Source organism: Pelobates fuscus, chromosome 6 (assembly GCF_036172605.1).
Source record: "Pelobates fuscus isolate aPelFus1 chromosome 6, aPelFus1.pri, whole genome shotgun sequence".
In the NCBI taxonomy this organism is placed as follows: Eukaryota; Metazoa; Chordata; class Amphibia; order Anura; family Pelobatidae; genus Pelobates; species Pelobates fuscus.
This window is the reverse complement of record NC_086322.1, coordinates 301741126-301764469: the sequence shown is the minus strand read 5'-3', so window position 1 is coordinate 301764469 and position 23344 is coordinate 301741126. Positions and strand designations below refer to the sequence as shown.

Below are 23344 nucleotides of genomic sequence, written 5' to 3'. Positions count from 1 at the left end.
CCTGGGGCCCCTGACCAATCAGTGAAATCCCATGAAATAGATAGAGAAAGTGAACTTGGGGCCCCTGACCAATCAGTGCAATCCCATGAAATAGATACAGAAAGTGAACCTGGGGCCCCTGACCAATCAGTGCAATCCCATGAAATAGATAGAGAAAGTGAACTTGGGGCGCCTGACCAATCAGTGCAATCCCATGAAATAGATGGAGAAAGTGAACCTGGGGCCCTGACCAATCAGTGCAATCCCATGAAATGGATAGAGAAAGTGAACCTGGGGTCCCTGACCAATCAGTGCAATCCCATGAAATAGATAGAGAAAGTGAACTCGGGGCCCCTGACCAATCAGTAGAATCCCATGAAATAGATAGAGAAAGTGAACCTGGGGCCCTGACCAATCAGTGCAATCCCATGAAATAGATGGAGAAAGTGAACTCGGGGCCCCTGACCAATCAGTGCAATCCCATGAAATAGATGGAGAAAGTGATCTCAGGGCCCCTGACCAATCAGTACAATCCCATGAAATAGATATAGAGAAAGTGAACTTAGGGCCCCTGACCAATCAGTGCAATCCCATGAAATAGATAGAGAAAGTGAACTCGGGGCCCCTGACCAATCAGTGCAATCCCATGAAATAGATGGAGAAAGTGATCTCAGGGCCCCTGACCAATCAGTGCAATCCCATGAAATAGATAGAGAAAGTGAACTCAGGGCCTCTGACCAATCAGTGCAATCCCATGAAATAGATAGAGAAAGTGAACTCGGGGCCCCTGACCAATCAGTGCAATCCCATGAAATAGATAGAGAAAGTGAACTCGGGGCCCCTGACCAATCAGTGCAATCCCATGAAATAGATAGAGAAAGTGAACTCGGGGCCCCTGACCAATCAGCGCAATCCCATGAAATAGATAGAGAAAGTGAACTCAGGGCCTCTGACCAATCAGTGCAATCCCAACAATGACAATGACGAGCAATTAATGCAATGTAAGAATGTACTTACAGAGCAGAAACTTAGGATCCGGTCTCCGAGCAAAGTCCGGCAGATAAAGCCACTTAATAAGGTTGGATCGGATCGCTGGAGATAATGTCCTCCATGGATAATCTGCAGAACAACAAGGCATAGCATTTCACACAACAGCATCTACATTACTCAACATTCTATTTCTCATTTTTTGTAACACATGATATAAAGGTCATAGTAAAGCGATAAACATGCTAGTGTTTAATTTCTTGAATCATATCACATTCACACACTGTCCCTCTCTCTCTCACTGCGTGAACTGGTTTATTATGTGTGAGGAGTTCCACTTTTTTATTTAATTTTATAAAAGTGCCAATTTCAATAGAAATCAGCATTTTGTTATAATTTAATCTTGGTACACCTCCCTGGCTGTCAATCAGTTGGTTGGACATGTTACTTCCTGTGAAGATAAACTCAATAGGCACTTGTGCAGATAGGGGTTTGTGCCTTTATGAGGCCCTTCTCATAATTCATCAGTTTCCTTTCAGAGGAATAGGTAAATCCAAGGTAATCTGCTGCAAATAACCTACATGTCATCATCATGGCGCCAGTTCTGGTTCTGGTGTGCAATCTTTCTGGGAGCACATAGGTAAGTATTAAAGAAAGATTGATGCAAATTCTAAATTTATTGTGCATCACGTACGTATCACAAGGCAGACATTGGAAACAATTTACCTTGGACATTGCATTTCTGACATATTATGTTTCCAAATATTTACCAGAATTCGAAGCAATAACTGGTTCAGAAACGTAATCTGACTACCGGCTTCTTGTGTTATGTAAAATGAAAAAATATAAGAACAATACACTTATTGTCGTTGGGTTTTACCTAAGGTTATGGTTTAAACTAGACAGCTACATTGAAGCCTGTGAATATCTACATGTTTACATGCTAATGCAGTGGTTCCCAATCCAGTCAACTCAGTCATCAAGTATCCCCTAACAGTCCAGGATTTAGGGATTACTCAGATGTGTCTAAGGTGTTTTTAGAAAAAATATATATTTTAGAAACAGGGTAATCCCTAAATCCTGGACTGTTAGGGGGTACTTGATGACTGAGTTGGGATCCCCTGTGCTAATGGATTACATGTTTAACAGTGTTAAATGGAACCTTGCTATTGTACCCATTTCCTGCTGCCGTGGTGAATGGAACATTGCTATAGTACCCATTTCCTGCTGCCGTGGTGAATGGAACCTTGCTATTGTACCCATTTCCTGCTGCCATGGTGAATGGAACCTTGCTATAGTACCCATTTCCTGCTGCCATGGTGAATGGAACTTTGCTATTGTACCCATTTCCTGCTGCCAAGGTGAATGGAACCTTGCTATTGTACCCATTTCCTGCTGCCATGGTGAATGGAACCTTGCTATTGTACCCATTTCCTGCTGCCATGGTGAATGGAACCTTGCTATTGTACCAATTCCCTGCTGCTGTGGTGAATTATGCCCCACATCCCCAGTCTGGATTAGGGAGATTACCTGTGCAGAACGCAGGGGGGATTCCAATACACAACACATACTGTAAAGTCATGATACTGGCTATGAAACAGCAGTACTTCGGCCAGACTTCGGCAATGGTCTTTCGTCGGCGCAGGTACAGTAAGTACATTAGCCAGCAAGAGTGAAGCACTGCGTAAAAATCCATCCGCTGTCCTATGACATTCACAGATATCACAAAACTGACCTAAAGGAGAAAGGAAGGATCGGGTGGGGACTTTACATAACCTGAGCTCCAGCAATCAGCGCCTTTATCTGTATCAGTATACATTAAAGGGAAATCGTCACTTCTCTGGAATTTACAACACTGAGTAAAAACAATGAAAATCAGCTACAACTTGTGTTAACCTTTGTTTTAATGATGTGCTCTGTTATTGTTTTAAACACATAGCAAGTTATATCATAATCCAGTTCAAACATGATAAAACCAGGGGAAACTTATTAAATGGAAAGAAGAGAAAGAAGTACTGTTTCATTGCACACGGAAGTCAACATTGAGAAAAGGACGGAACATATAAGAGTGATTGACAGGGAGCTAAGATGGAGGCGCTCAGTTACAGGAGAAATAGCTGAGGATTTCTACACTTCTTTTCAGTTTTCATATCTTACAAATACTCCTGTAACAGGGGGTCAGGGCCGGATTAACATAGGGGCTGATGGAGCTGCAGCTCCAGGGCCATGCACATGAAATAGGCCCATTACTACTCTTCACATGTGAATATAGGGAAATAAGACTTGTGTAGATTAAATTAGTTAAGGTAAAGCTGACTTTGTGCACTTTGTGAAAATGCTCTTGCTGCTTCAGTCTCTCTAACACTGTGGTATGTTCCCTTTCTTCTACACTCACTACATACACCTTTCCTCTGTCCCAGACTATATACCAGGAACTTCTGCCTCCTAGTAAAAAGGTAAGGAGACAAGTGGACCAGCGAGTGCTAGGGGACTGTCCTTGGAACAAGTGTATCATTAGACCTTTTATGCCAAGCTCAGGGCTCTGCAAAGTATGCCCTTAGTTGGCCAGCCTGCATGATTGGCAGACAGCCTGACATGCATTCACGCAAGGGCTGACCTTCTAATTCCTCTGGCAGATTTTTTGGGCATAATTGCCTCTTTAGGCGGTTCTGGTTACGTGATTCGCGTCAGTGGCCTGCCCTTTTACCCCGCCCCCGCCTCTGAACACTGCTGTTAGTTGGTATGGATTTACATTAAAAAAAGATGAAAGCGAGAGATTAATATACCGTATTTATCGGCGTATAACACGCACTTTTTCTCCCTGAAAATAGGGGGAAAATCATGGGTGCGTGTTATACGCCGATATCCCACATTTACTTACCTGTCTTGAAGCGTGGGCTGGCTTCACAGCGCGCACCGCGGTACTGGAACTTAAATTTCAGGTTCCGGTTTCCGGCGGGACTGAAAGGAAGTGTGCACACACACTATTGTGTGCACACTTCCTTTCAGTCCTGCCAGAAACCGGAACCTGAAATTTAAGTTCCAGTACCGCGGTGCACGCTGTGAAGCCGGCCCACGCTTCAAGGCAGGTAAGTAAATATGGGACAAGAGGGAAAGTGCACTAGGGGACACTATGGGAGGGGGGGGGGAAACTATGGGAGGGGTGGGACACACTATGGGGGGGTGGAGAATACTATGGGAGGGGGGGAAGAATACTATGGAAAGGGGGGGCACTATGGGAGGGGGTGGAGAATACTATGGGAGGAGGGTGGAGAATACTATGGGAGGGGGGAAGAATACTATGGAAGGGGGGGACACTATGGGATGAGGGGGGGACACTATGGGAGGGGGGAACACTATGGGAGGGGGGAGAATACAATGGGAGGGGGGAGAATACTATGGGGGGGAGAATACTATGGGAGTGGGGGAAGAATACTATGGGAGGGGGGGAAGAATACTATGGGGGGGGGAGAATACTATGGAAAGGGGGGGGAAACACTATGGGATGAGGGGGGGGAATACTATGGGAGGGGTGGAAATTTCCTGGAATTTCCTTCTGAAAATGAGGTGCGTGTTATACACCGATAAATACGGTATGTTTTTTCTGATAGCTAAATCCTGTGAGTTTCCCTCTAGCACCAGATACAGGACGCTTGGGAGGTATGACTGTTTTAGTGTTTTCTGTCATTACGATTCTATATTTAGGCCCATTATAATTGTTAGCACCAGGCCCAATGGGCTCTTAATATGGCCTTGCAGAGAGTTCACTATCCTGTGCAGCACTAAAGGTTATGGTTAGACCTGTTAGTATTCACATACATGACAAGAGAGAAAAACTGACTAAAATCAGCCTCAAAACTCCTACACGAGAATCTACCCAGAGCTAGAATCAGAACGTTCCTTCACGGATTGTTCAAGCATTTCTTCATTCCACCGCTTTACATACTCTCATTTAGAATACTGTGATACTACTCACCTCCAGTCCAAACTTGTAGAAGAAATAATTGACAAAATACTTGATACATTGCAGCAGTCCATCATCTAGGTGCCTTCGGGTGATCTTATCAAAGATGCTGCCAGTGATGGGAGCGGAGAGCTTGTTATGGACACGATAATACAGCTGGTGACGGTAAACAGTGGCCTCAATGGCCATAATTGCCAGGATAGTTAGATGATTCTGCAGGACAGAGAATCAAGGACTGCGGTTAGCACCAAGTACACTGTGCCCAGTGCCCCATGGCAATGCCATGCTTTCTGTAAGTTGCTAGTAGAACAGAGTTGGTTTAATATGGGGCTCTTGTATACTGATCATCTGATTTATACTGCCACTAGCTCAGGGTTAGATGGGAGTCTGATGTCTCCCCGCACCACCTTCGATGACCCCAATACCGGATCACACCAGTAAGTGATAAGACAATTCTGCTCCAGCATGCAATGACATGTATCGTGTCCCTATTGTATTTTATACCCCACTCCCTTTTGATTTAAAGCTCATTCCAGCAGAGTCCTTATCAACCTATTGTTCCTGTCCAAATGTGTGCTAGTTTGTCTCATTTCTAGTTAAATTCCGGCTTTATAGTATTATAAAGTTCTGCGGACTAAGTTGATGCTATATAAATGGCAATAATAATAACTTTAGTAGCTCTGTTTCGGCTCTAAGGTTTACTTAAGGAGTCACTGAGAGAATGGGCAGTAAATCACGATCGCTCCAGGAATGCTTCTCACCTGGAGACAGGGTAAGACGCTGTCGGTGCACTTCCTGAGACCACCACACCACAATGCAGGGTCCACAGGAGACGTGTATAGTACAGACTTCTGGAGTAGCTCATCTGTCACTGAACTGTACAGGCTTCCATTGTGATACAGGCCCTGGGGACAAGATCAAAGCCGTGACAATGTGCTAGGCTACGTAACTCCAGGAAAAGAAAACAAGTTTCTAAAATAAAACTTACACCCAGCTTTAACTAAGCCTTATGGATCTTATTTACCAAAAGCTTGGGCTATTAATACAGCACAACTATTTTCATTTCGAGGTGTTCTTTAACCCCTTAAGGACACATGACGTGCCTGACACGTCATGATTCCCTTTTATTCCAGAAGTTTGGTCCTTAAGGGGTTAAACATAACCTCTAAACTAGCAAAATAATATAAATCATCATAAACTAGGTTTGAGTGCTGAATTGCTGATGCAGACGTTGCACTTCGACAATAACATTAGTTTTGTATGTATTGTGATGGCATTGATAGGGAGAGTCTCTCAGCTTATGTTCAGACATTTGCACAAAGAAAAAACAACTTCAAGAACCCACATGTCAGAAAAGATTAACAGCCATACAATACAATACATAAATACCATAAACATAACTTTTAATTTATATAGAATATATGAGAAGGACAGAGTGTGTGGATTTTGAGCAAATATGGCGCCCATAACATGGGTACAATCAAAACTGTCTGTTGCTAACGCTATCGCTATCGCTGGTAAAAGATCCGCTTACCTCTGTGCAATTTGAGGAATAATCAAGGGGTTTGACGAATTTCAGTTGATACATCATTTTACAGATGACCATGAAACAGGACCAGACGGTGGAGATGCTGGAAGCATATGGCCGGAGGTGAGAGTATGGCAGAGCAAACACCCAGGGGATGTAGAATAGACAGTTCATCAGTGACACCTGGGAACAAAACACATTGTCTGAGCACTGCCTGATTTAACTCAACTGTCAGAAGAAACATTTGTGCTAAAAAGTAAGACTACGTGAACCACGGCTTCTATCATGAGATGCACAATGGGATCTCATGGGACCTACCAATCTCACCCAGTACCTGCCATGGAATGTGAATGTCAACCTGTCTACTCAGAGGCATGTTACCAACCCTCATCCCCTTGGGTACCTCTTGAAGTGTGATCCAGATGATGATGGTGGATACAATCTTAATAATGTGCAGCTCCAAGAGTCTCCATATCAGCACTTGGATATTATGGATAAGTCTCAATGTGCTGAGCAGTATGGACATTAACTTGTCTATCACCAGAATCCACGGGTTCTCCACCTCTGTGTCCAGGGTAGCAGAACTTTTGTTTGACAATTCTAGGGAGGACAAACAGAGAGACAGTGGATGGCAGCATCTTACAGCAGTACTTACACCAGTCCTTAGTTTCTCATTGAGTTCTATGGGGCATATGGTGGGGTTGTGAGAGCTATCCCTCTGATAGCATTTCACCGGTCAGACATGCCCAATACTCGGAGCTTTGTCATTTTAATGTATTAAAGGAATAACACAGAAAGCAAGCGGCAGTGTCTGTTATCTCGGTTAATATTCATTGCTTGATTTTATTGAAGGAAAATATTGTATCAATGCACCCTCAGCCAGCATGACATGGTTAGGCTTCATATGGACATTTAGAAGAGGGGTACGGGAGTTAGTTAATTCACCCCTCGGAGGTTGATGGGTGTGGAGCTAGAGAGATCGGGGTGTTGGGTGATCAGTAGGTGGGAACCTGGACAACCATCATAGTGTATTTCAGACTAAGCATCTTATTTAACCATTAGCTAATGTTCATCATGGAGTGCGTCTGATAGAACGCTCCTGAGTAATTACCAGCAGATGACTGACTGTCCTTTTTCCCGTCTCCGTCTGCAGTAATATTGTCTATTTTTTCCAATGTGCTCTGACTAGCGCTGGTTTGGCGGTCAGCATCCAACCTGCAAGGCAAATTGTGCTCAATGTTTACCAAAAACTGCTTATAAGGGGTAAGGAGACTGTACGGCACACAAGGTGTGGTGAGATAACCTTGAGTATAATAACATTCACTTCATCATCTACAGGCATTTCCTTACTTTTTCTGAAGGCTTCCAATATTTTCTTTAATTCTGGAAATAAACAGAAAGCATGTTTGTTTTTCTGTGGTTTCATCCAGGTCAATGTGATTATCATATAATAAAATCTGCAACTATATTATGGAAATATGCAACCGAATGCTCGAATGCACTGGTAAATAGACAGAATTAGTCCAGCTAAACATGTGCAATGTGGATGGACCAAGTCTGCAGGCAGACTGTTGCCAAATCTAATAGAAGCAATGATTACAAAAAGCTTGTCAGTAGCATCATTTATATAGCTAACTCCATGGGAGAAAGACTAGACTAGAATGCTTTACATCCAAAATGTGACCCTTCTACTGCAGACTCACTGCTTTTATTATTAAATGGACACACATATAATACATACTATAGTTATACATAATATAACTCACATGCTGGCCAGAATTAGGACACGGCTTTCCATCTTTTTCGCACTAAGAATAAAAAAAAAAACAGAATAAAAACCAATATGAATTGTATTATTATAAGATTGCAGCTACAGTATGTGGTATAGGACACTGCATATTGTAATACAGATTTGTAAGGAGGTCCCCTATATACCCACACACAGTGTATTATAACTGCAGCTATAAGGTTATGGTGTAAGGAGGTCCCCTGTCTCCACGCACACAGTGTATTATAACTGCAGCTATAAGGTTATGGTGTAAGGAGGTCCCCTGTCTCCCTGCACACAGTGTATTATAACAGCAGCTATAAGGTTATGGTGTAAGGAGGTCCCCTGTCTCCCTGCACACAGTGTATTATAACAGCAGCTATAAGGTTATGGTGTAAGGAGGCCCCCTGTCTCCCCGCACACAGTGTATTATAACTGCAGCTATAAGGTTATGGTGTAAGGAGGCCCCCTGTCTCCCCGCACACAGTGTATTATAACTGCAGCTATAAGGTTATGGTGTAAGGAGGTCCCCTGTCTCCCAGCACACAGTGTATTATAACTGCAGCTATAAGGTTATGGTGTAAGGAGGTCCCCTGTCTCCCAGCACACAGTGTATTATAACTGCAGCTATAAGGTTATGGTGTAAGGAGGTCCCCTGTCTCCCCGCACACAGTGTATTATAACTGCAGCTATAAGGTTATGGTGTAAGGAGGTCCCCTGTCTCCCCACACACAGTGTATTATAACTGCAGCTATAAGGTTATGGTGTAAGGAGGTTCCCTGTCTCCCCGCACACAGTGTATTATAATTGCAGCTATAAGGTTATGGTGTAAGGAGGTCCCCTGTCTCCCCACATACAGTGTATTATAACTGCAGCTATAAGGTTATGGTGTAAGGAGGTCCCCTGTCTCCCCACATACAGTGTATTATAACTGCAGCTATAAGGTTATGGTGTAAGGAGGTCCCCTGTCTCCCCGCACACAGTGTATTAAAGCTGAGCCTATAAGGTTATGGTGTAAGGAGGCCCCCTGTCTCCCCGCACACAGTGTATTATAACTGCAGCTATAAGGTTATGGTGTAAGGAGGCCCCCTGTCTCCCCGCACACAGTGTATTATAACTGCAGCTATAAGGTTATGGTGTAAGGAGGCCCCCTGTCTCCCCGCACACAGTGTATTATAACTGTACTGGTAAGTAACTGCTGAGTCAACGCTGAGTGCCAAACATATCCCATCATCCCTTACTTCATGGATTAAGCAAAGCTCATTGCAGAAAACTGCAAACCCTCAGGGTTTCTGCAAACTGAGGAACTTCAAAGTTTAGCATTTTTTTATAGTATTATTTTTGGGTATTATTATTTTACCAAATTTGATGTTCACATGCAAGAAATTGCAAAATGGGGTCAACCAGCCAAGAGCGTTCCTTATGGGATAATTCTAAGTACCATAACTACCTACATTCTGCATAGATTGCAATGCACTTGAGAGATGCGCCTTGCACCGTGTGGCTCATAAGTGTAGCTATTTAAATAAACCACACAGCTATAAACCTGCCCACTGCCTCAGTGATGTGATGTGTCCAAGAACTGTGTAATGTATGCATGCTGAGGGCACCCATCCAACGAGTATCCACCTCTGTCCTCTCTGTGAGGAGGCTGCAAAAAAACTGATAGTAGCCAAGGTATAGCTTTTACCAATTTATTGAGCAGTTTGATTCATCCTGTGTGATAAACTGGGGTAAAAATTGCATTTCCAAAGGAGTTTATGGGTTAAGAAAAAAAAGAAGAAAGGTTTTCAACTGGTGAAGCCTCCCCTCGCTCTGGCAGGGGGCCGCTTACTGCACATACTTGTCTGTGCTACGCTTTTAGGGTTTTTAAAGGTAAGCATTATGTTTAGTTCCATTACTTATCTATACAGTGCATTAAAAACAGGCTCACGTCCAGCATACTGTGTGCCTTTAAGCTTATTACATTTCCAGATGTCTATTTATGTGAGAGGGAACGTTCTGTATTCTATGGAACCTTATAAATAAATACTCGGCACTAACCTGTCTGAGACGCCTTCTTGGTTAATTGGGATGTTATTGAGATCAGTGAGTTTCAGAAAGTCATCGTTAAAGTAATAAACCTGCAGAATACAAGCCAGCAGGAAGGTTGACGGCAGGAGAATCCCAGCAAACAGCTCCACGGTGCTGTACTGCTCCAATCCCAGGTCCTTCAGGCTGGTGGGTGAAAAGACATCACATCTACTCAGTGCTTTCAAATAGTACAGAGCTACCACCATACAAGTATCACCATTCTTACATCGTCTCAATACTATATAATCAAAGTAAGGACTTAGAAATCAGTTTCTCTGGTATCTGTAGAACCAACTATTAAGGCTTTTAATTCCAATCAGAATACACAGGTTCTAAGGGTGAAGATTCTCAAAGTCTCACAGTGAAGGTGAGATTCTCAGGGTGAAGGGGCAGATTCCTGTTGATAGGAAAGTTTTGGGGGATGAATGGAAGATTCTCGTGCAAAGATCCCAAGTGAGAGATGTATCAAAGTGATCTGAAAAGTGTGTTTTTTTTCTTATCTGTAATTTATTTGTGTACTAAAAGTGATATATTTTGTCATCTTAAATTGTGCCCTTGGTTTGCGCCATCATTACTCCATTTGAGATCTTTCTGCAGTTTTTCAGATTGATTCTGTGTTTTCTCATTTTGCCTCCTGTGGCCTATTAGTGAGATCAATCTGCTACCGTCAGGTGGCCTATTCAGTATTTGGTATTAGTTACTGTAAAAAATGGCAAGTTCATTTTATTAACAACTTTTGTATGGAGAAAGTAATCTGTGAATTGTGTTCTATGCATCAACTGCCATATGAGGCTGTGCACAGTTTATCAGGGGATTCAGAGAGAAATCACAAGTTAACAAGCACAGGACAAGTTCAATGAATGTTCTGTGGTTACTTAGCCCTAAATGCAAGTGTGTAGATTCACAAAGCAATGCACCAAAGGTAAAGTGACATAAGAGGAAAGCTAAAGCAGATGCACTTTTAGCACAGGGAAAGTGACAGAAATTTCGATAAAGGATAAAGAGGCACACTCATGTGATGAATAGACAGTTTATTGGTCATACTGTCCTGGAGGAGACCCTTTAGAGTGAACACTGATTAGATGAAAGCTAGTCCTTACAACTGTTGCTTATCTTACTAGTGTATCCAATTAAAGATCCTTGTTTGAATACAGATACAGTAAGAGCGTTAAGAAAGACCAAGGGCATTGCTCAACATGGTCCATTTATACAGTTATGTGTACATTGTCTCACCCTTCCTCGGACATTCCAAGAATCTGGAGGAAAAATCCCGAGATGGTCTTGAACTGATAGACATAGACAGCTATGAGAACTACCATAGAGTACGAGACGACCGTAACCCAGAAATATTTCAAGACCTTTCTCCACCACTCATAGTGAATCTGTAACACAGGTCCATGCCATAAGAAGATACTAATTAACGAAAAAGCAGACATATAACATTCTTATTTCTTTTGTTCTGTTAATAGATTGCTAGAACCTACAGGAGCCTGCTGTGTGTGACTAAAGTTCAAGTTACTGAGCAGGAAATAAAAACTTCTAAAGCAAGTTAACATCTAATTGAAAAGGAAACAATTTTTTCATGCAGGCTGTGTGAGTCACAGACAGGGGAGGTGCAACCAGGGCTGCATAGGCAGAAACAAAAGTGATTTAACTCTTAAATGGCAGAGAATTGAGAAGTGAAACTTCAGAGGCATGATCTATACATAAAATCTGCTTCATTACGCTAAAGTTGCTTTGAAGACTAGAGTGTCTCTTTAAGATGTATTATTTCACCTCCATAATCCCTCAGACGTCAGTGTTGCCCAATTCCATTCAGCTGCCAAGAGCATTCTAACATTACCATACTGTACTGTTTAACAAAATTATCAATTGCTTAAACGGAAATAGGTTGTAACTCAAATATTGCTCACTTTGTACAAACAAACGCAGAACAGGAACAGCACAATGTAAAGAATCTTGTAGACCATCACTTTGCCTCTGAAACTGACGACAAAAAACATGATGCCACAAAAGTAAATCCAGTACTTCACAAGGGTGCCACGCACCAGGGAGCCCACCATTTCCACGAAAGCGTTTGAAGGCTGCTGAGTATCTGTATCAGTAAACAGGAGGAAAAAGCACACAATGCATACTTGTATTCATTTCATATATTGCTATTTACATTGCCTCACATTACATTAATCTTTTTTGCAAGCTACACAATCATGAGTTTTACACTGTGTTTAATCCTTAAAAATGCATTTCCCTGCAAAGTATCTGTTGAAGCAGTGACTACACTCATTTTATCCATTGTCCTGATATTTGTCAATAATTGCTATAAGCTCCGCCCTTTGCACCTGTCAGTCAGCACAGAGACAGAGGGAGAAACAGATACAATGTTTTTTCCTCGTTCCATGCAATGGTTTCCCTGACTGTTCCTGGATTGAAGCGGATGTAATTTGCAAAATCTTTAATATAAATTTAAAGGAAAATGGAGCACGATATAAAAACAGGTTAACATTAATAGGCGTCTTTCAATGTTTTATTCAATTGCGTCATTTACAGAGAAACAATGGTCCCCTTTTTAATGACTTACTCACCACTTTCTTCCACGGTAACTTCTTTCAGATCCTCTTCACCATCTTCCAGAAGCTGCTGTCGTTCCTTTAGGTTTTGCCTTAACAGGATCCAGAAGGTAAAGGCATAGAATATCTGGAATAGATATCGGCATGATAACGGAATATCATATCTTCCCCTTGTTTGTAAGGATTCACTGACACGTTGTGAACAGATCTGGGGTGGCTTACATATAGTTCCAGCTAATGTTTTTATTACATAGCATGCAGAAGTCCATAAAAAAAATATAAGATCTAAAAGACGTATAGGGGAAACTGTATTACACACATATAAACACATATTATATAGCTCTGTCTACTGTAAACTCTCACGTCTTTACCCAGTGCCCCCCAAACACTGCTAACACACATTATATATTTAATAGATGACACAAGTATAACTATTCCTTACAGCAATCTGTGAAACCCACCGATCCCCCCAGTTACACCTGGGATAATTAGGTTATAATGTAACAAGGTTAAATCCTAAGAGCAGGGATAAAATATCTCACCTTGATCCCCAGGTGAATGCACGGCATGGGGTATGGCTTCAGATCAAAGTCAATAAGCACAGAGGTGGGGATTCCTGGGAAAAGCTCATCCTGAGACAGCTTAAGTCCCACAAAGAAGTTCTGGACAACAAGGATATTGGCGTAAAAAGCCAGGAAAGGGGAACTGAGCATAGCATATCTCCGCCGGTCTCGCACCATCCAAATGACACATGACCAGATTAACAGGACAAATGTCAGCCAGCTGTTGTGTGTGATACTCCACACCTGGACAGGATGTGTGAAAAGAAACCATAATAAAACATTAGGAATAAATTCATGTTAGATGGTACACGGGGGCTTATTCACATATTCAATAAATTGACAATTGTGTGGAGTTGTCAAGGAAATTGAACAGTTTAGCCCATAACAGGCGAGCTGGAAAAATAGTTAGAGTTAAGGAGTATTGTTCCAGTTCAGCTACATTGGTACTCTGTGACAGGGGACACTAGCGGACAGGGTACTCTGGGACAGGGGACACTACCAGACAGGGTACTTTAGGACAGGGGACACTACCGAAAAGGGTACACTACCCGGAAAGGATACTCTGGGATAGGAGACACAACAGGACAGGGTAATCTAGGACAGGGGACACTACCGGACAGGTTACTCCGGGAAAGGGGACACGACAGGACAGGTTACTCTGGGACAGGGGACACAACAGGACAGGTTACTCTGGGACAGGGGACATAACAGGACAGGGTACTCTAGAACCGGAGACACTACCAGACAGGTTACTATGGGAAAGGGGACACTACCAGACAGGGTACTCTGGGATAGGGGACACAATAGGACAGGGTACTCTAGGACCGGGGACACGACCGAACAGGTTACTCTGGGATAGGAGACACTACCGAACAGGGTACTTTAGGACAGGGGACACTACCGAAAAGGGTACACTACGCGGACAGGATACTCTGGGATAGGAGACACAACAGGACAGGGTAATCTAGGACAGGGGAAACTACCGGACAGGTTACTCCGGGAAAGGGGACACAACAGGACAGGTTACTCTGGGACAGGGGACACAACAGGACAGGTTACTCTGGTACAGGGGACACAACAGGACAGGGTACTCTAGGACCGGGGACACTACCAGACAGGTTACTATGGGAAAGGGGACACTACCAGACAGGGTACTCTAGGATAGGGGACACAAAAGGACAGGGTACTCTAGGACCGGGGACACTACCGAACAGGTTACTCTGGGATAGGAGACACAACAGGACAGGGTACTCTGGGACAGGGGACTCTACCGAACAGGGGACACGACCGGACAGGGAACATTGGGGCAAGGGACACTATTGGACAGGGGACATTACTAGCATTATATCCTATGCAGTAACTGTAGTAGTTAGGATGCTTGGAGCTTGGAAATATTTGCCCCTCCACCCCCACTCACAATGGTGACTACAGCTTATTGTAGCAGTTTTGATGCTAGGAGTTGCTGTACATTTTCTTTTCTGTCAAACTGCTTTCAAATGCTGCTTAAAGAAAGAAAACAAAAATGCAGATGTTTCCCCAGCATCGCATCTAAATGCACCAGCACAGATCAGAGTGCATGCTGGTACATTTCAAGTGTCCCCAGGACTGTTCTTCTGGGGATCTAGAGTGAGGGACCAGAGATATCTTCCATTACAGTGGCTGTATCAGGTAATGCAGAAGCCATACACTCACAGAGTAAAGGGTGGGGAACAATCCCCCATCTTGCTAGCATTAGATCACCTGGAACACACTCCAGGAGTCATGTCCCTGAACTCATTGCCACCTTAGGTATACTGCTGGATTCAGTACCCACTGCGTGTCTGAGGATAGCCAAGATCTCACCATCATGACAATTAAAGCGCTGACATAACTCTGCCGCATGATAAACTGCCCCAGCACAGCCAGTCCACTGGGCTTCTGATCCGTCTCCAGGACTTCCACTGATTCCTCAGCTTCTACACAGGAAAAGATACAGTTACTAACTTACAAAGTGGGAATAAACCCGGAGAGCTCTCTTCTCTAGAGACAGGAGAGTCATCAAGCAGAAACACATTCACAGAAAAGAGAATGAAATGGGACAATGATATCCGTGCTTGAACACATGAATGTAAAACAAAAATAAATATGAAAAACCAAGAATAAGAGACTGTCCACTGTAATTCAGTGGGGAGTAATTACACTGAAAGTTGCTGAAAATAAATGTAAGAAAGTAAAATGACAAAAGTAAGCAATGATAAATAATAAGTGGTAAATTAACCGGAGGGGGAAAGCTAACTGAAACAAAGTTGTCAATAGTCCAGGGAAAGTGGGGGTGCCCAGAGGAGCTCTGTCACAGGGGGCCCACGAAGTGGCCAACTGGCCACCTCAGGACGTCCCGAAGCTGTCCTTCTTCAGTATGACAGAGCAGGCACCTGCTTACCTTGATGGCAGGTGTCAGCTCTGCCGAGAAATGCCAGAGGAGAGGGGGACAGGAGACAGGCGGCTGTATTGTGGGCGGCGATGGATGCTGTTCTTGCAGCTTTTCACACTTCCCTTGCGCGCCTTCTGTGATGCCGGGAGCCGGAATATGACGTAATTCCGGCCCCGGCGTACTAAACAGCGAGCTGGAGGAGTGAGAAGCTGCCCCACACTGGACCCCAGGGAGGTAGGGAGGCTGAATTTGCCTCAAAAATACAATTGTGTGAGTCTGTGTGTCAGTGATTGTGTGTCTGTGTGTCAGTGATTGTATGTGTGTCAGTGAGTGTGTCTGTCAGTGAGTGTGTGTCTGTGAGTGTTTGTGTCTATCAGTGACTGAGTATGTGTCTGACAGTGAGTGTGTGTGTGTGTGTGTCTGTCAGTAAGTGTGTCTGCCAGTGTGTGTGCTCGTCTGTGCTAGTCTTATAAATTAAATTCACCAAATGCATTGAATACATAATTTACCACATCGATAAATTATGTATTCAATGTACAATGTTTGTATTAGGCAGTATGTGTGTATGGATGCATGTATTAGGCAGGGTGTGTGTATGGATGCATGTATTAGGCAGTATGTGTGTATGGATGCCTGTATTAGGCAGTATGTGTGTATGGATGCATGTCTTAGGCAGGGTGTGTGTATGGATGCCTGTATTAGGCAGAGTGTGTTTATGGATGTAGATATTGGACAGTATGTGTGTGACAAACTCCCCTTTACAAGTGAGTTTGCCACAAGTTCCTGGAGAAGCCTGCTTGCCAGCCTCCTGCCCACAGACTATGGACCTTGTAAAATGTGACATAAAAGTCTCCGTTCGTGTATTTGGACTATATGGTTCGGGAACCGAACAGCCACACGGACCGGCGACCACCCTGGAGCTTGCTAAGCCTAAATGATACTTTCTAGCAATTTCCACCGCAGTGTTCTAAATGTTTGTCTGGATGGCCGCAATTCCTATGGACGACCACGAGGTGGCGGCCATCTTGTTCACATGAAACCAGGCAGCGGTGATTGGTCGTCGAGTTAATGGAACTATTTTCGGACACTCAAACTCCCGAACACCGCTGGACTTCCATGATTGCCTGTGTTCGGTTCGACAACACTTAGAAAGACACTGTTCAGTGGAAACGTTCCCACGAACAAGGAGAACAAGCTCCAGGGTAAGAACATTGACTCGGTAGTTTGTTCGTTTTTAAACTGCCGATCTAGACCGACCGCAAGCCCTGATTCTCTGTAACTGTTTTGTTCATGGGACCATGCCTGCGACCTTTTAGGAAATTCCTGCACCCCTGAACTGATCTGGGTGATTTTTGGATATGTTTGTCACTAAGATCAGGACTATCAGGGGATGTAACTTTTGTGGAGTTTTTATGTATTTTTAGGGTACTTTTGGGGTGTTTGGAAAAACGTATGTTTTTTCTGTGCTTGGAGATAATTAGTTACTGGGAGGGGAGAGGGCTATTTTTGTGTATGGATACATGTATTAGACCGTATGTGTGTTTATGGATGTATGTATGTATGTATGAATGCATGTATAAGGCAGTATGTGTGTATGGATGTAGGTATTAGGCAGTATGTGTGTATTAAGCAGTGTGTGTATGGATATAGGTATTAGGCAGTATGTGTGTATTAAGCAGTGTGTGTGTATGGATGTAGGTATTAGGCAGTATGTGTGTATTAGGCAATATGTGTGTATTGATGTAGGTATTAGGCAGTATGTGTGTATTAAGCAGTGTGTGTGTGTATTGATGTAGGTATTAGGCAGTATGTGTGTATTGATGTAGGTATTAGGCAGTATGTGTGTATTAAGCAGTGTGTGTGTATGGATGTAGGTATTAGGCAGTATGTGTGTATTAAGCAGTGTGTGTATTGATGTCGGTATTAGGCAGTATGTGTGTATTAAGCAGTGTGTGTGTATGGATGTAGGTATTAGGCAGTATGTGTGTATTAGGCAATATGTGTGTATTGATGTAGGTATTAGGCAGTATGTGTGTATTAAGCAGTGTGTGTGTATGGATGTAGGTATTAGGCAGTATGTGTGTATTAGGCAATATGTGTGTATTGATGTAGGTATTAGGCAGTATGTGTGTATTAAGCAGTGTGTGTGTGTATTGATGTAGGTATTAGGCAGTATGTGTGTATTAGGCAGTATGTGTGTATGAATGTAGGTATTAGGCAGTATGTGTGTATTAAGCAGTGTGTGTGTATTAGGCAGTATGTGTGTATGAATGTAGGTATTAGGCAGTATGTGTGTATGAATGTAGGTATTAGGCAGTATGTGTGTATTAAGCAGTATGTGTGTATTGATGTAGGTATTAGGCAGTATGTGTGTAATGATGTAGGTATTAGGCAGTATGTGTGTATGAATGTAGGTATTAGGCAGTATGTGTGTATTAAGCAGTATGTGTGTATTGATGTAGGTATTAGGCAGTATGTGTGTAATGATGTAGGTATTAGGCAGTATGTGTGTATGAATGTAGGTATTAGGCAGTATGTGTGTATTAAGCAGTATGTGTGTATTGATGTAGGTATTAGGCAGTATGTGTGTACTAGGCAGACCTAACTGAAAACCATATGTCATAATTTAGGCCAAAATAGCTGATCTAGAAGAATTCTCCAATTCGGCTACACAGTTCAATCACAGTTCAGGTGTTTTTGCTTAAACTTTTCAATTTGTTTTTCAACTCACTACAATTCAGAGTTTAGTGAATAAACCCCTGTGAGATTGTATTTGCTTTCATGAGGGGGCGGCAAAATGGATCTTTGCCTAGGGCGGCAGAAATCCTTGCACGGGCCCTGGGTGGGCAATAGTTCCAGATGGCTAATGTAAATTCTGCGTAATTTTGAACCCGATGTCAGCAACCCATGGTTACTCCCTCCATGCCGCACTTGTCCTTCCTCAAACCCCTACAACATCATTCAACCTCCTTTTCGTAAAGTACAGCTTTTTGGTTAGAGTATCCATTCAATACTTTAGATATAGTGAAATAGAGTGGTGGAGAACTGACCTGATCCTTCAGAAATGTCCTTTTCCTCACTGTAAATCGGCACGGTGAAATCACTATGCCCCTGATGGAGCTCACACTTTAGTAATGGAAGCTCCTGCCAGCCATTATGTGATACGTATTCTGACTGAGAGATGGAGAGAGACATGTGGCAGACTCAGCTGATAGTTTGGAAACAGTGACTTATGATCGGTAACAGTGATTATCACTTGGTAGAACCTTATGATCAGTAACAGTGACTATCACTTGGTAGAACCTTACAATCGGTAACAGTTATTATCACTTGGTAGAACCTTACAGTCGGTAATACTGATTATCCCTTCATAGAACCTTACGATTGTTAACACTGATTATCACTTGGTAGAACCTTACGATTGGTAACAGTGATTATCCCTTCATAGAACCTTACGATTGGTAACACTGATTATCACTTGATAGAACCTTACAATTGGTAACAGTGATTATCCCTTCATAGAACCTTACGATTGGTAACACTGATTATCACTTGATAGAACCTTACGATTGGTAACAGTGATTATCCCTTCATAGAACCTTACGATTGGTAACACTGATTATCACTTGATAGAACCTTACGATTGGTAACAGTGATTATCCCTTCAAAGAACCTTACGATTGGTAACACTGATTATCACTTGATAGAACCTTACGATTGGTAACAGTGATTATCCCTTCATAGAACCTTACGATTGGTAACACTGATTATCACTTGATAGAACCTTACGATTGGTAACAGTGATTATCCCTTCATAGAACCTTACGATTGGTAACAGTGATTATCCCTTCAAAGAACCTTACGATTGGTAACACTGATTATCACTTGATAGAACCTTACGATTGGTAACAGTGATTATCCCTTCATAGAACCTTACGATTGGTAACAGTGATTATCCCTTCAAAGAACCTTACGATTGGTAACACTGATTATCACTTGATAGAACCTTACGATCCAAAAGAGTAAGTACGTAATTATCACGTTGCACGGACTCCTTGTTGGTAACATTGATCTTCATATAATAGATTCTGCAGACTGGTAACACTAATAAACCCTTGCTAAATTCTATGGATTGGTAACATGAATTATCACATATCAAGTTCTATAGAACTAGGGACACACATACATTATATGACACTCATACAGGGTGTAAAGGATCTTAGGAACAGACATAGTTTCATGACAGCCATAAATGGTTTAAAGAATCATGGGAACAGACATACGTTATGTGACAGCCATAAATGGTTTAAAGAATCATGGGAACAGACATACGTTATGTGACAGCCATAAATGGTTTAAAGAATCATGGGAACAGACATACGTTATGTGACAGCCATAAATGGTTTAAAGAATCATGGGAACAGACATAGTTTCATGACAGCCATAAATGGTTTAAAGAATCATGGGAACAGACAGTTATTTTGGAAATTGCTAACTTACTTGAATCATTTCAGCATTTGTGACCCACAGCATCCCGTCCATTTCAAGCTTCTCTTTGGAGAGCTCAATGTTGTTGTCCTCAGCTTCCTCCTGACAAACACAACACAGCACACACACCATCACTAAATCCACACTGTATTAAAGGAAAGCTCTCAACATTTTTTATTATTATTTAAAATAAAGAATGACATGTATAATGTAATCTAGATTTGTATAGCTGAGTAATCTTGCATACATTTAAGTAAATACCACTTTTCAATGCACCTACTGGCTCACCTGCGCTCTATGGGTTCAGCTGCCTCTAAGTCTTCTTTGGTTTCAAGAATAGCTTACCGGACCAAAGACTGTGCAGGTAGTTGCAAAAGTGGACTCTGGAAAAATCCACTTTTACTTCAAACGGTGAATGGACTTGGTAGATAAGTGGAGCGTCTGACCAGAGAGTTCTAAATGAGGACTGACCTCACATTACATAAGTAAGTCAGGATATCCACTAAAAAGAGGTACCAATTTATTTGTATTCATGACAAAATAATACACAATATTACATAATATTCTAATTTCAGTCAAAATTATTTTTTAAAAATTACTTTTTTTCTTTCATCAAATCCATACCATATCACCAAACCAACATTTTATGCATTTGGGAGAAGTGCCCACGTGTTATACAGACACCCTTGCTGATTTTACAGAATTTATTTTGAATATCCTCGGGCCCTTACCATCGGCATTGGACCCCACTGATGAAGGAGCATGACCAGTGTATAATACAGGATGAGCAAGATAAAGGGATTCAGAAAATCTGGCCAGTGCAAGTTTTGATGAAGACAGACGACCCACAGTTCTGTGCCATTGGTTCGAACGATGGCTGTCATTCCAAAAAGCCTAAATGAATGAACAGAAGAGAAGGGGGAGAGAATAAGATAATAATATCCCCAATTTGGTACGAAGACAATCTCGATTGAAAGTGTTTATGCAGACAAGCATCATCATTCAACGCTGGACCACAGCTTCATGGTATCCAGATTGGTGAGTAAAATGTATTCCAGCCACCGATCCACCGCATTGCTCTGCACATCTTAGGACAAAAAAAATGAATGTATCTGTATCATTACACTGTATTCAGAGTCTCACCTGGAGAATAAATCATTAGGGGGGATAAGTTCCTGGAAGTATGGCAACTGATAGAGGTAAATGGCAGTCAAGTGGCCAGCACTGAAGATGGCAGCCAAGACACAGAGGCTGCTGAAGAGCACAAGACTAACACTGCGGTTACACGCCCACCACGAGCACAGCCACAGAAAGATGACAAAATACACCGCAGATGTGACCGAAGGCAGAATTATCCCTGGAAAAGAAAGTGGCCCTTGCATTACCCTGGATGCAAAAAGGTGCCCCCAAGAGATGCATATTCCAGATCCCATGCCCAACCCAAATAAATGCCAGCAGGTTATAACATCAACACAGATTGACCCCTGCTTTTTTCATTCATAGCAACATTAATAAAATATATTATTTTTTCCAGAAGAGGCACATATAGCTCAGAGCGCAGGGAGGTTGTGGCTGCTCATACTAACAGTTAGGCTCCCTGTTTATAGGGCTAATGATAGGAAAGGCTGTAATACCTGCAATGCCAAGGAGGAGGGTTACGACCACCTTCCCAGCCGTGGTGAAAAGCGCTTCAAACAGGAGTTTTATTCCGGTGATGAACACAGAGATTTTCTCCATTAATTTGGCTCTGGTGTCATTTCCTTCCTGCTCTACGATGTCTTCATCGGTCGAAAAACCCGTCTCATCGCCACTTTCCTCCAATTCACTTTCATTCTCCGACTCCTTACATGAAATAAAACCAGCTACCGTTATACATAATGCAACCGCATCATCATCCAGTGATTATGCCAACCCAGCTCTATGTACCACACATATCACCAAGCACACACAGTGGACATATCACCAAGCACACACAGTGTACATATCACCAAGCACACACTGTACATATCACCAAGCACACACAGTGTACATATCACCAAGCACACACAGTGGACATATCACCAAGCACACACAGTGGACATATCACCAAGCACACACACTGTACATATCAACATGCACACACAGTGTACATATCAACACACACACAGTGTACATATCACCAAGCACACACTGTACATATCACCAAGCACACACACTGTACGTATCAGCAGGCACACACACTGTATATATCACCAAGCACACACACTGTACATATCACCAAGCACACACACTGTACATATCACCAAGCACACACACTGTATATATCACCAAGCACACACACTGTACGTATCAGCAGGCACACACACTGTACATATCACCAAGCACACACTGTACATATCACCAAGCACACACAGTGTACATATCAACACACACACACTGTACATATCACCAAGCACACACACTGTACATATCACCAAGCACACACACTGTACATATCACCAAGCACACACTGTACATATCACCAAGCACACACAGTGTACATATCACCAAGCACACACACTGTACATATCACCAAGCACACACACTGTACATATCACCAAGCACACACACTGTACATATCACCAAGCACACACAGTGTACATATCACCAAGCACACACTGTACATATCACCAAGCACACACTGTACATATCACCAAGCACACACACTGTACATATCACCAAGCACACACACTGTACGTATCAGCAGGCACACACTGTATATATCACCAAGCACACACTGTATATATCACCAAGCACACACACTGTACATATCACCAAGCACACACTGTATATATCACCAAGCACACACTGTATATATCACCAAGCACACACTGTATATATCACCAAGCACACACACTGTACGTATCAGCAGGCACACACACTGTACGTATCCCTAAACTCGCATTGTACATATTAAGCCCACAAACTGTACACATCACCAAGCACACACTGTACAAGAAGGTATACTATAGGTATTACACAGCATATACTGTACATAT

General features: G+C 42.6%; 1 protein-coding gene across 1 annotated transcript in view; it reads right to left on the bottom strand.

The window, feature by feature from the left end:
• The window catches only part of LOC134566217 (piezo-type mechanosensitive ion channel component 2-like), a 60906-nt gene extending 38842 nt beyond the window's left edge, over window positions 1-22064 (bottom strand). Inside the window, exons 1-20 of the mRNA XM_063425925.1 lie at window positions 21962-22064; window positions 21471-21684; window positions 21059-21221; window positions 20340-20429; window positions 18890-19013; window positions 15272-15384; window positions 13409-13528; window positions 12882-12993; window positions 12213-12394; window positions 11533-11681; window positions 10270-10443; window positions 8225-8266; window positions 7809-7841; window positions 7570-7673; window positions 6862-7058; window positions 6465-6641; window positions 5692-5835; window positions 4943-5143; window positions 2497-2701; window positions 997-1098 (exon numbers count right to left, since the gene is read on the bottom strand). Coding sequence (XP_063281995.1) covers window positions 997-1098; window positions 2497-2701; window positions 4943-5143; window positions 5692-5835; window positions 6465-6641; window positions 6862-7058; window positions 7570-7673; window positions 7809-7841; window positions 8225-8266; window positions 10270-10443; window positions 11533-11681; window positions 12213-12394; window positions 12882-12993; window positions 13409-13528; window positions 15272-15384; window positions 18890-19013; window positions 20340-20429; window positions 21059-21221; window positions 21471-21684; window positions 21962-22064 — 2749 coding nt within the window. The remainder of the gene's footprint in view (window positions 1-996; window positions 1099-2496; window positions 2702-4942; window positions 5144-5691; window positions 5836-6464; window positions 6642-6861; window positions 7059-7569; window positions 7674-7808; window positions 7842-8224; window positions 8267-10269; window positions 10444-11532; window positions 11682-12212; window positions 12395-12881; window positions 12994-13408; window positions 13529-15271; window positions 15385-18889; window positions 19014-20339; window positions 20430-21058; window positions 21222-21470; window positions 21685-21961) is intronic.
• Between the last annotated feature and the right edge of the window lie 1280 nt (window positions 22065-23344).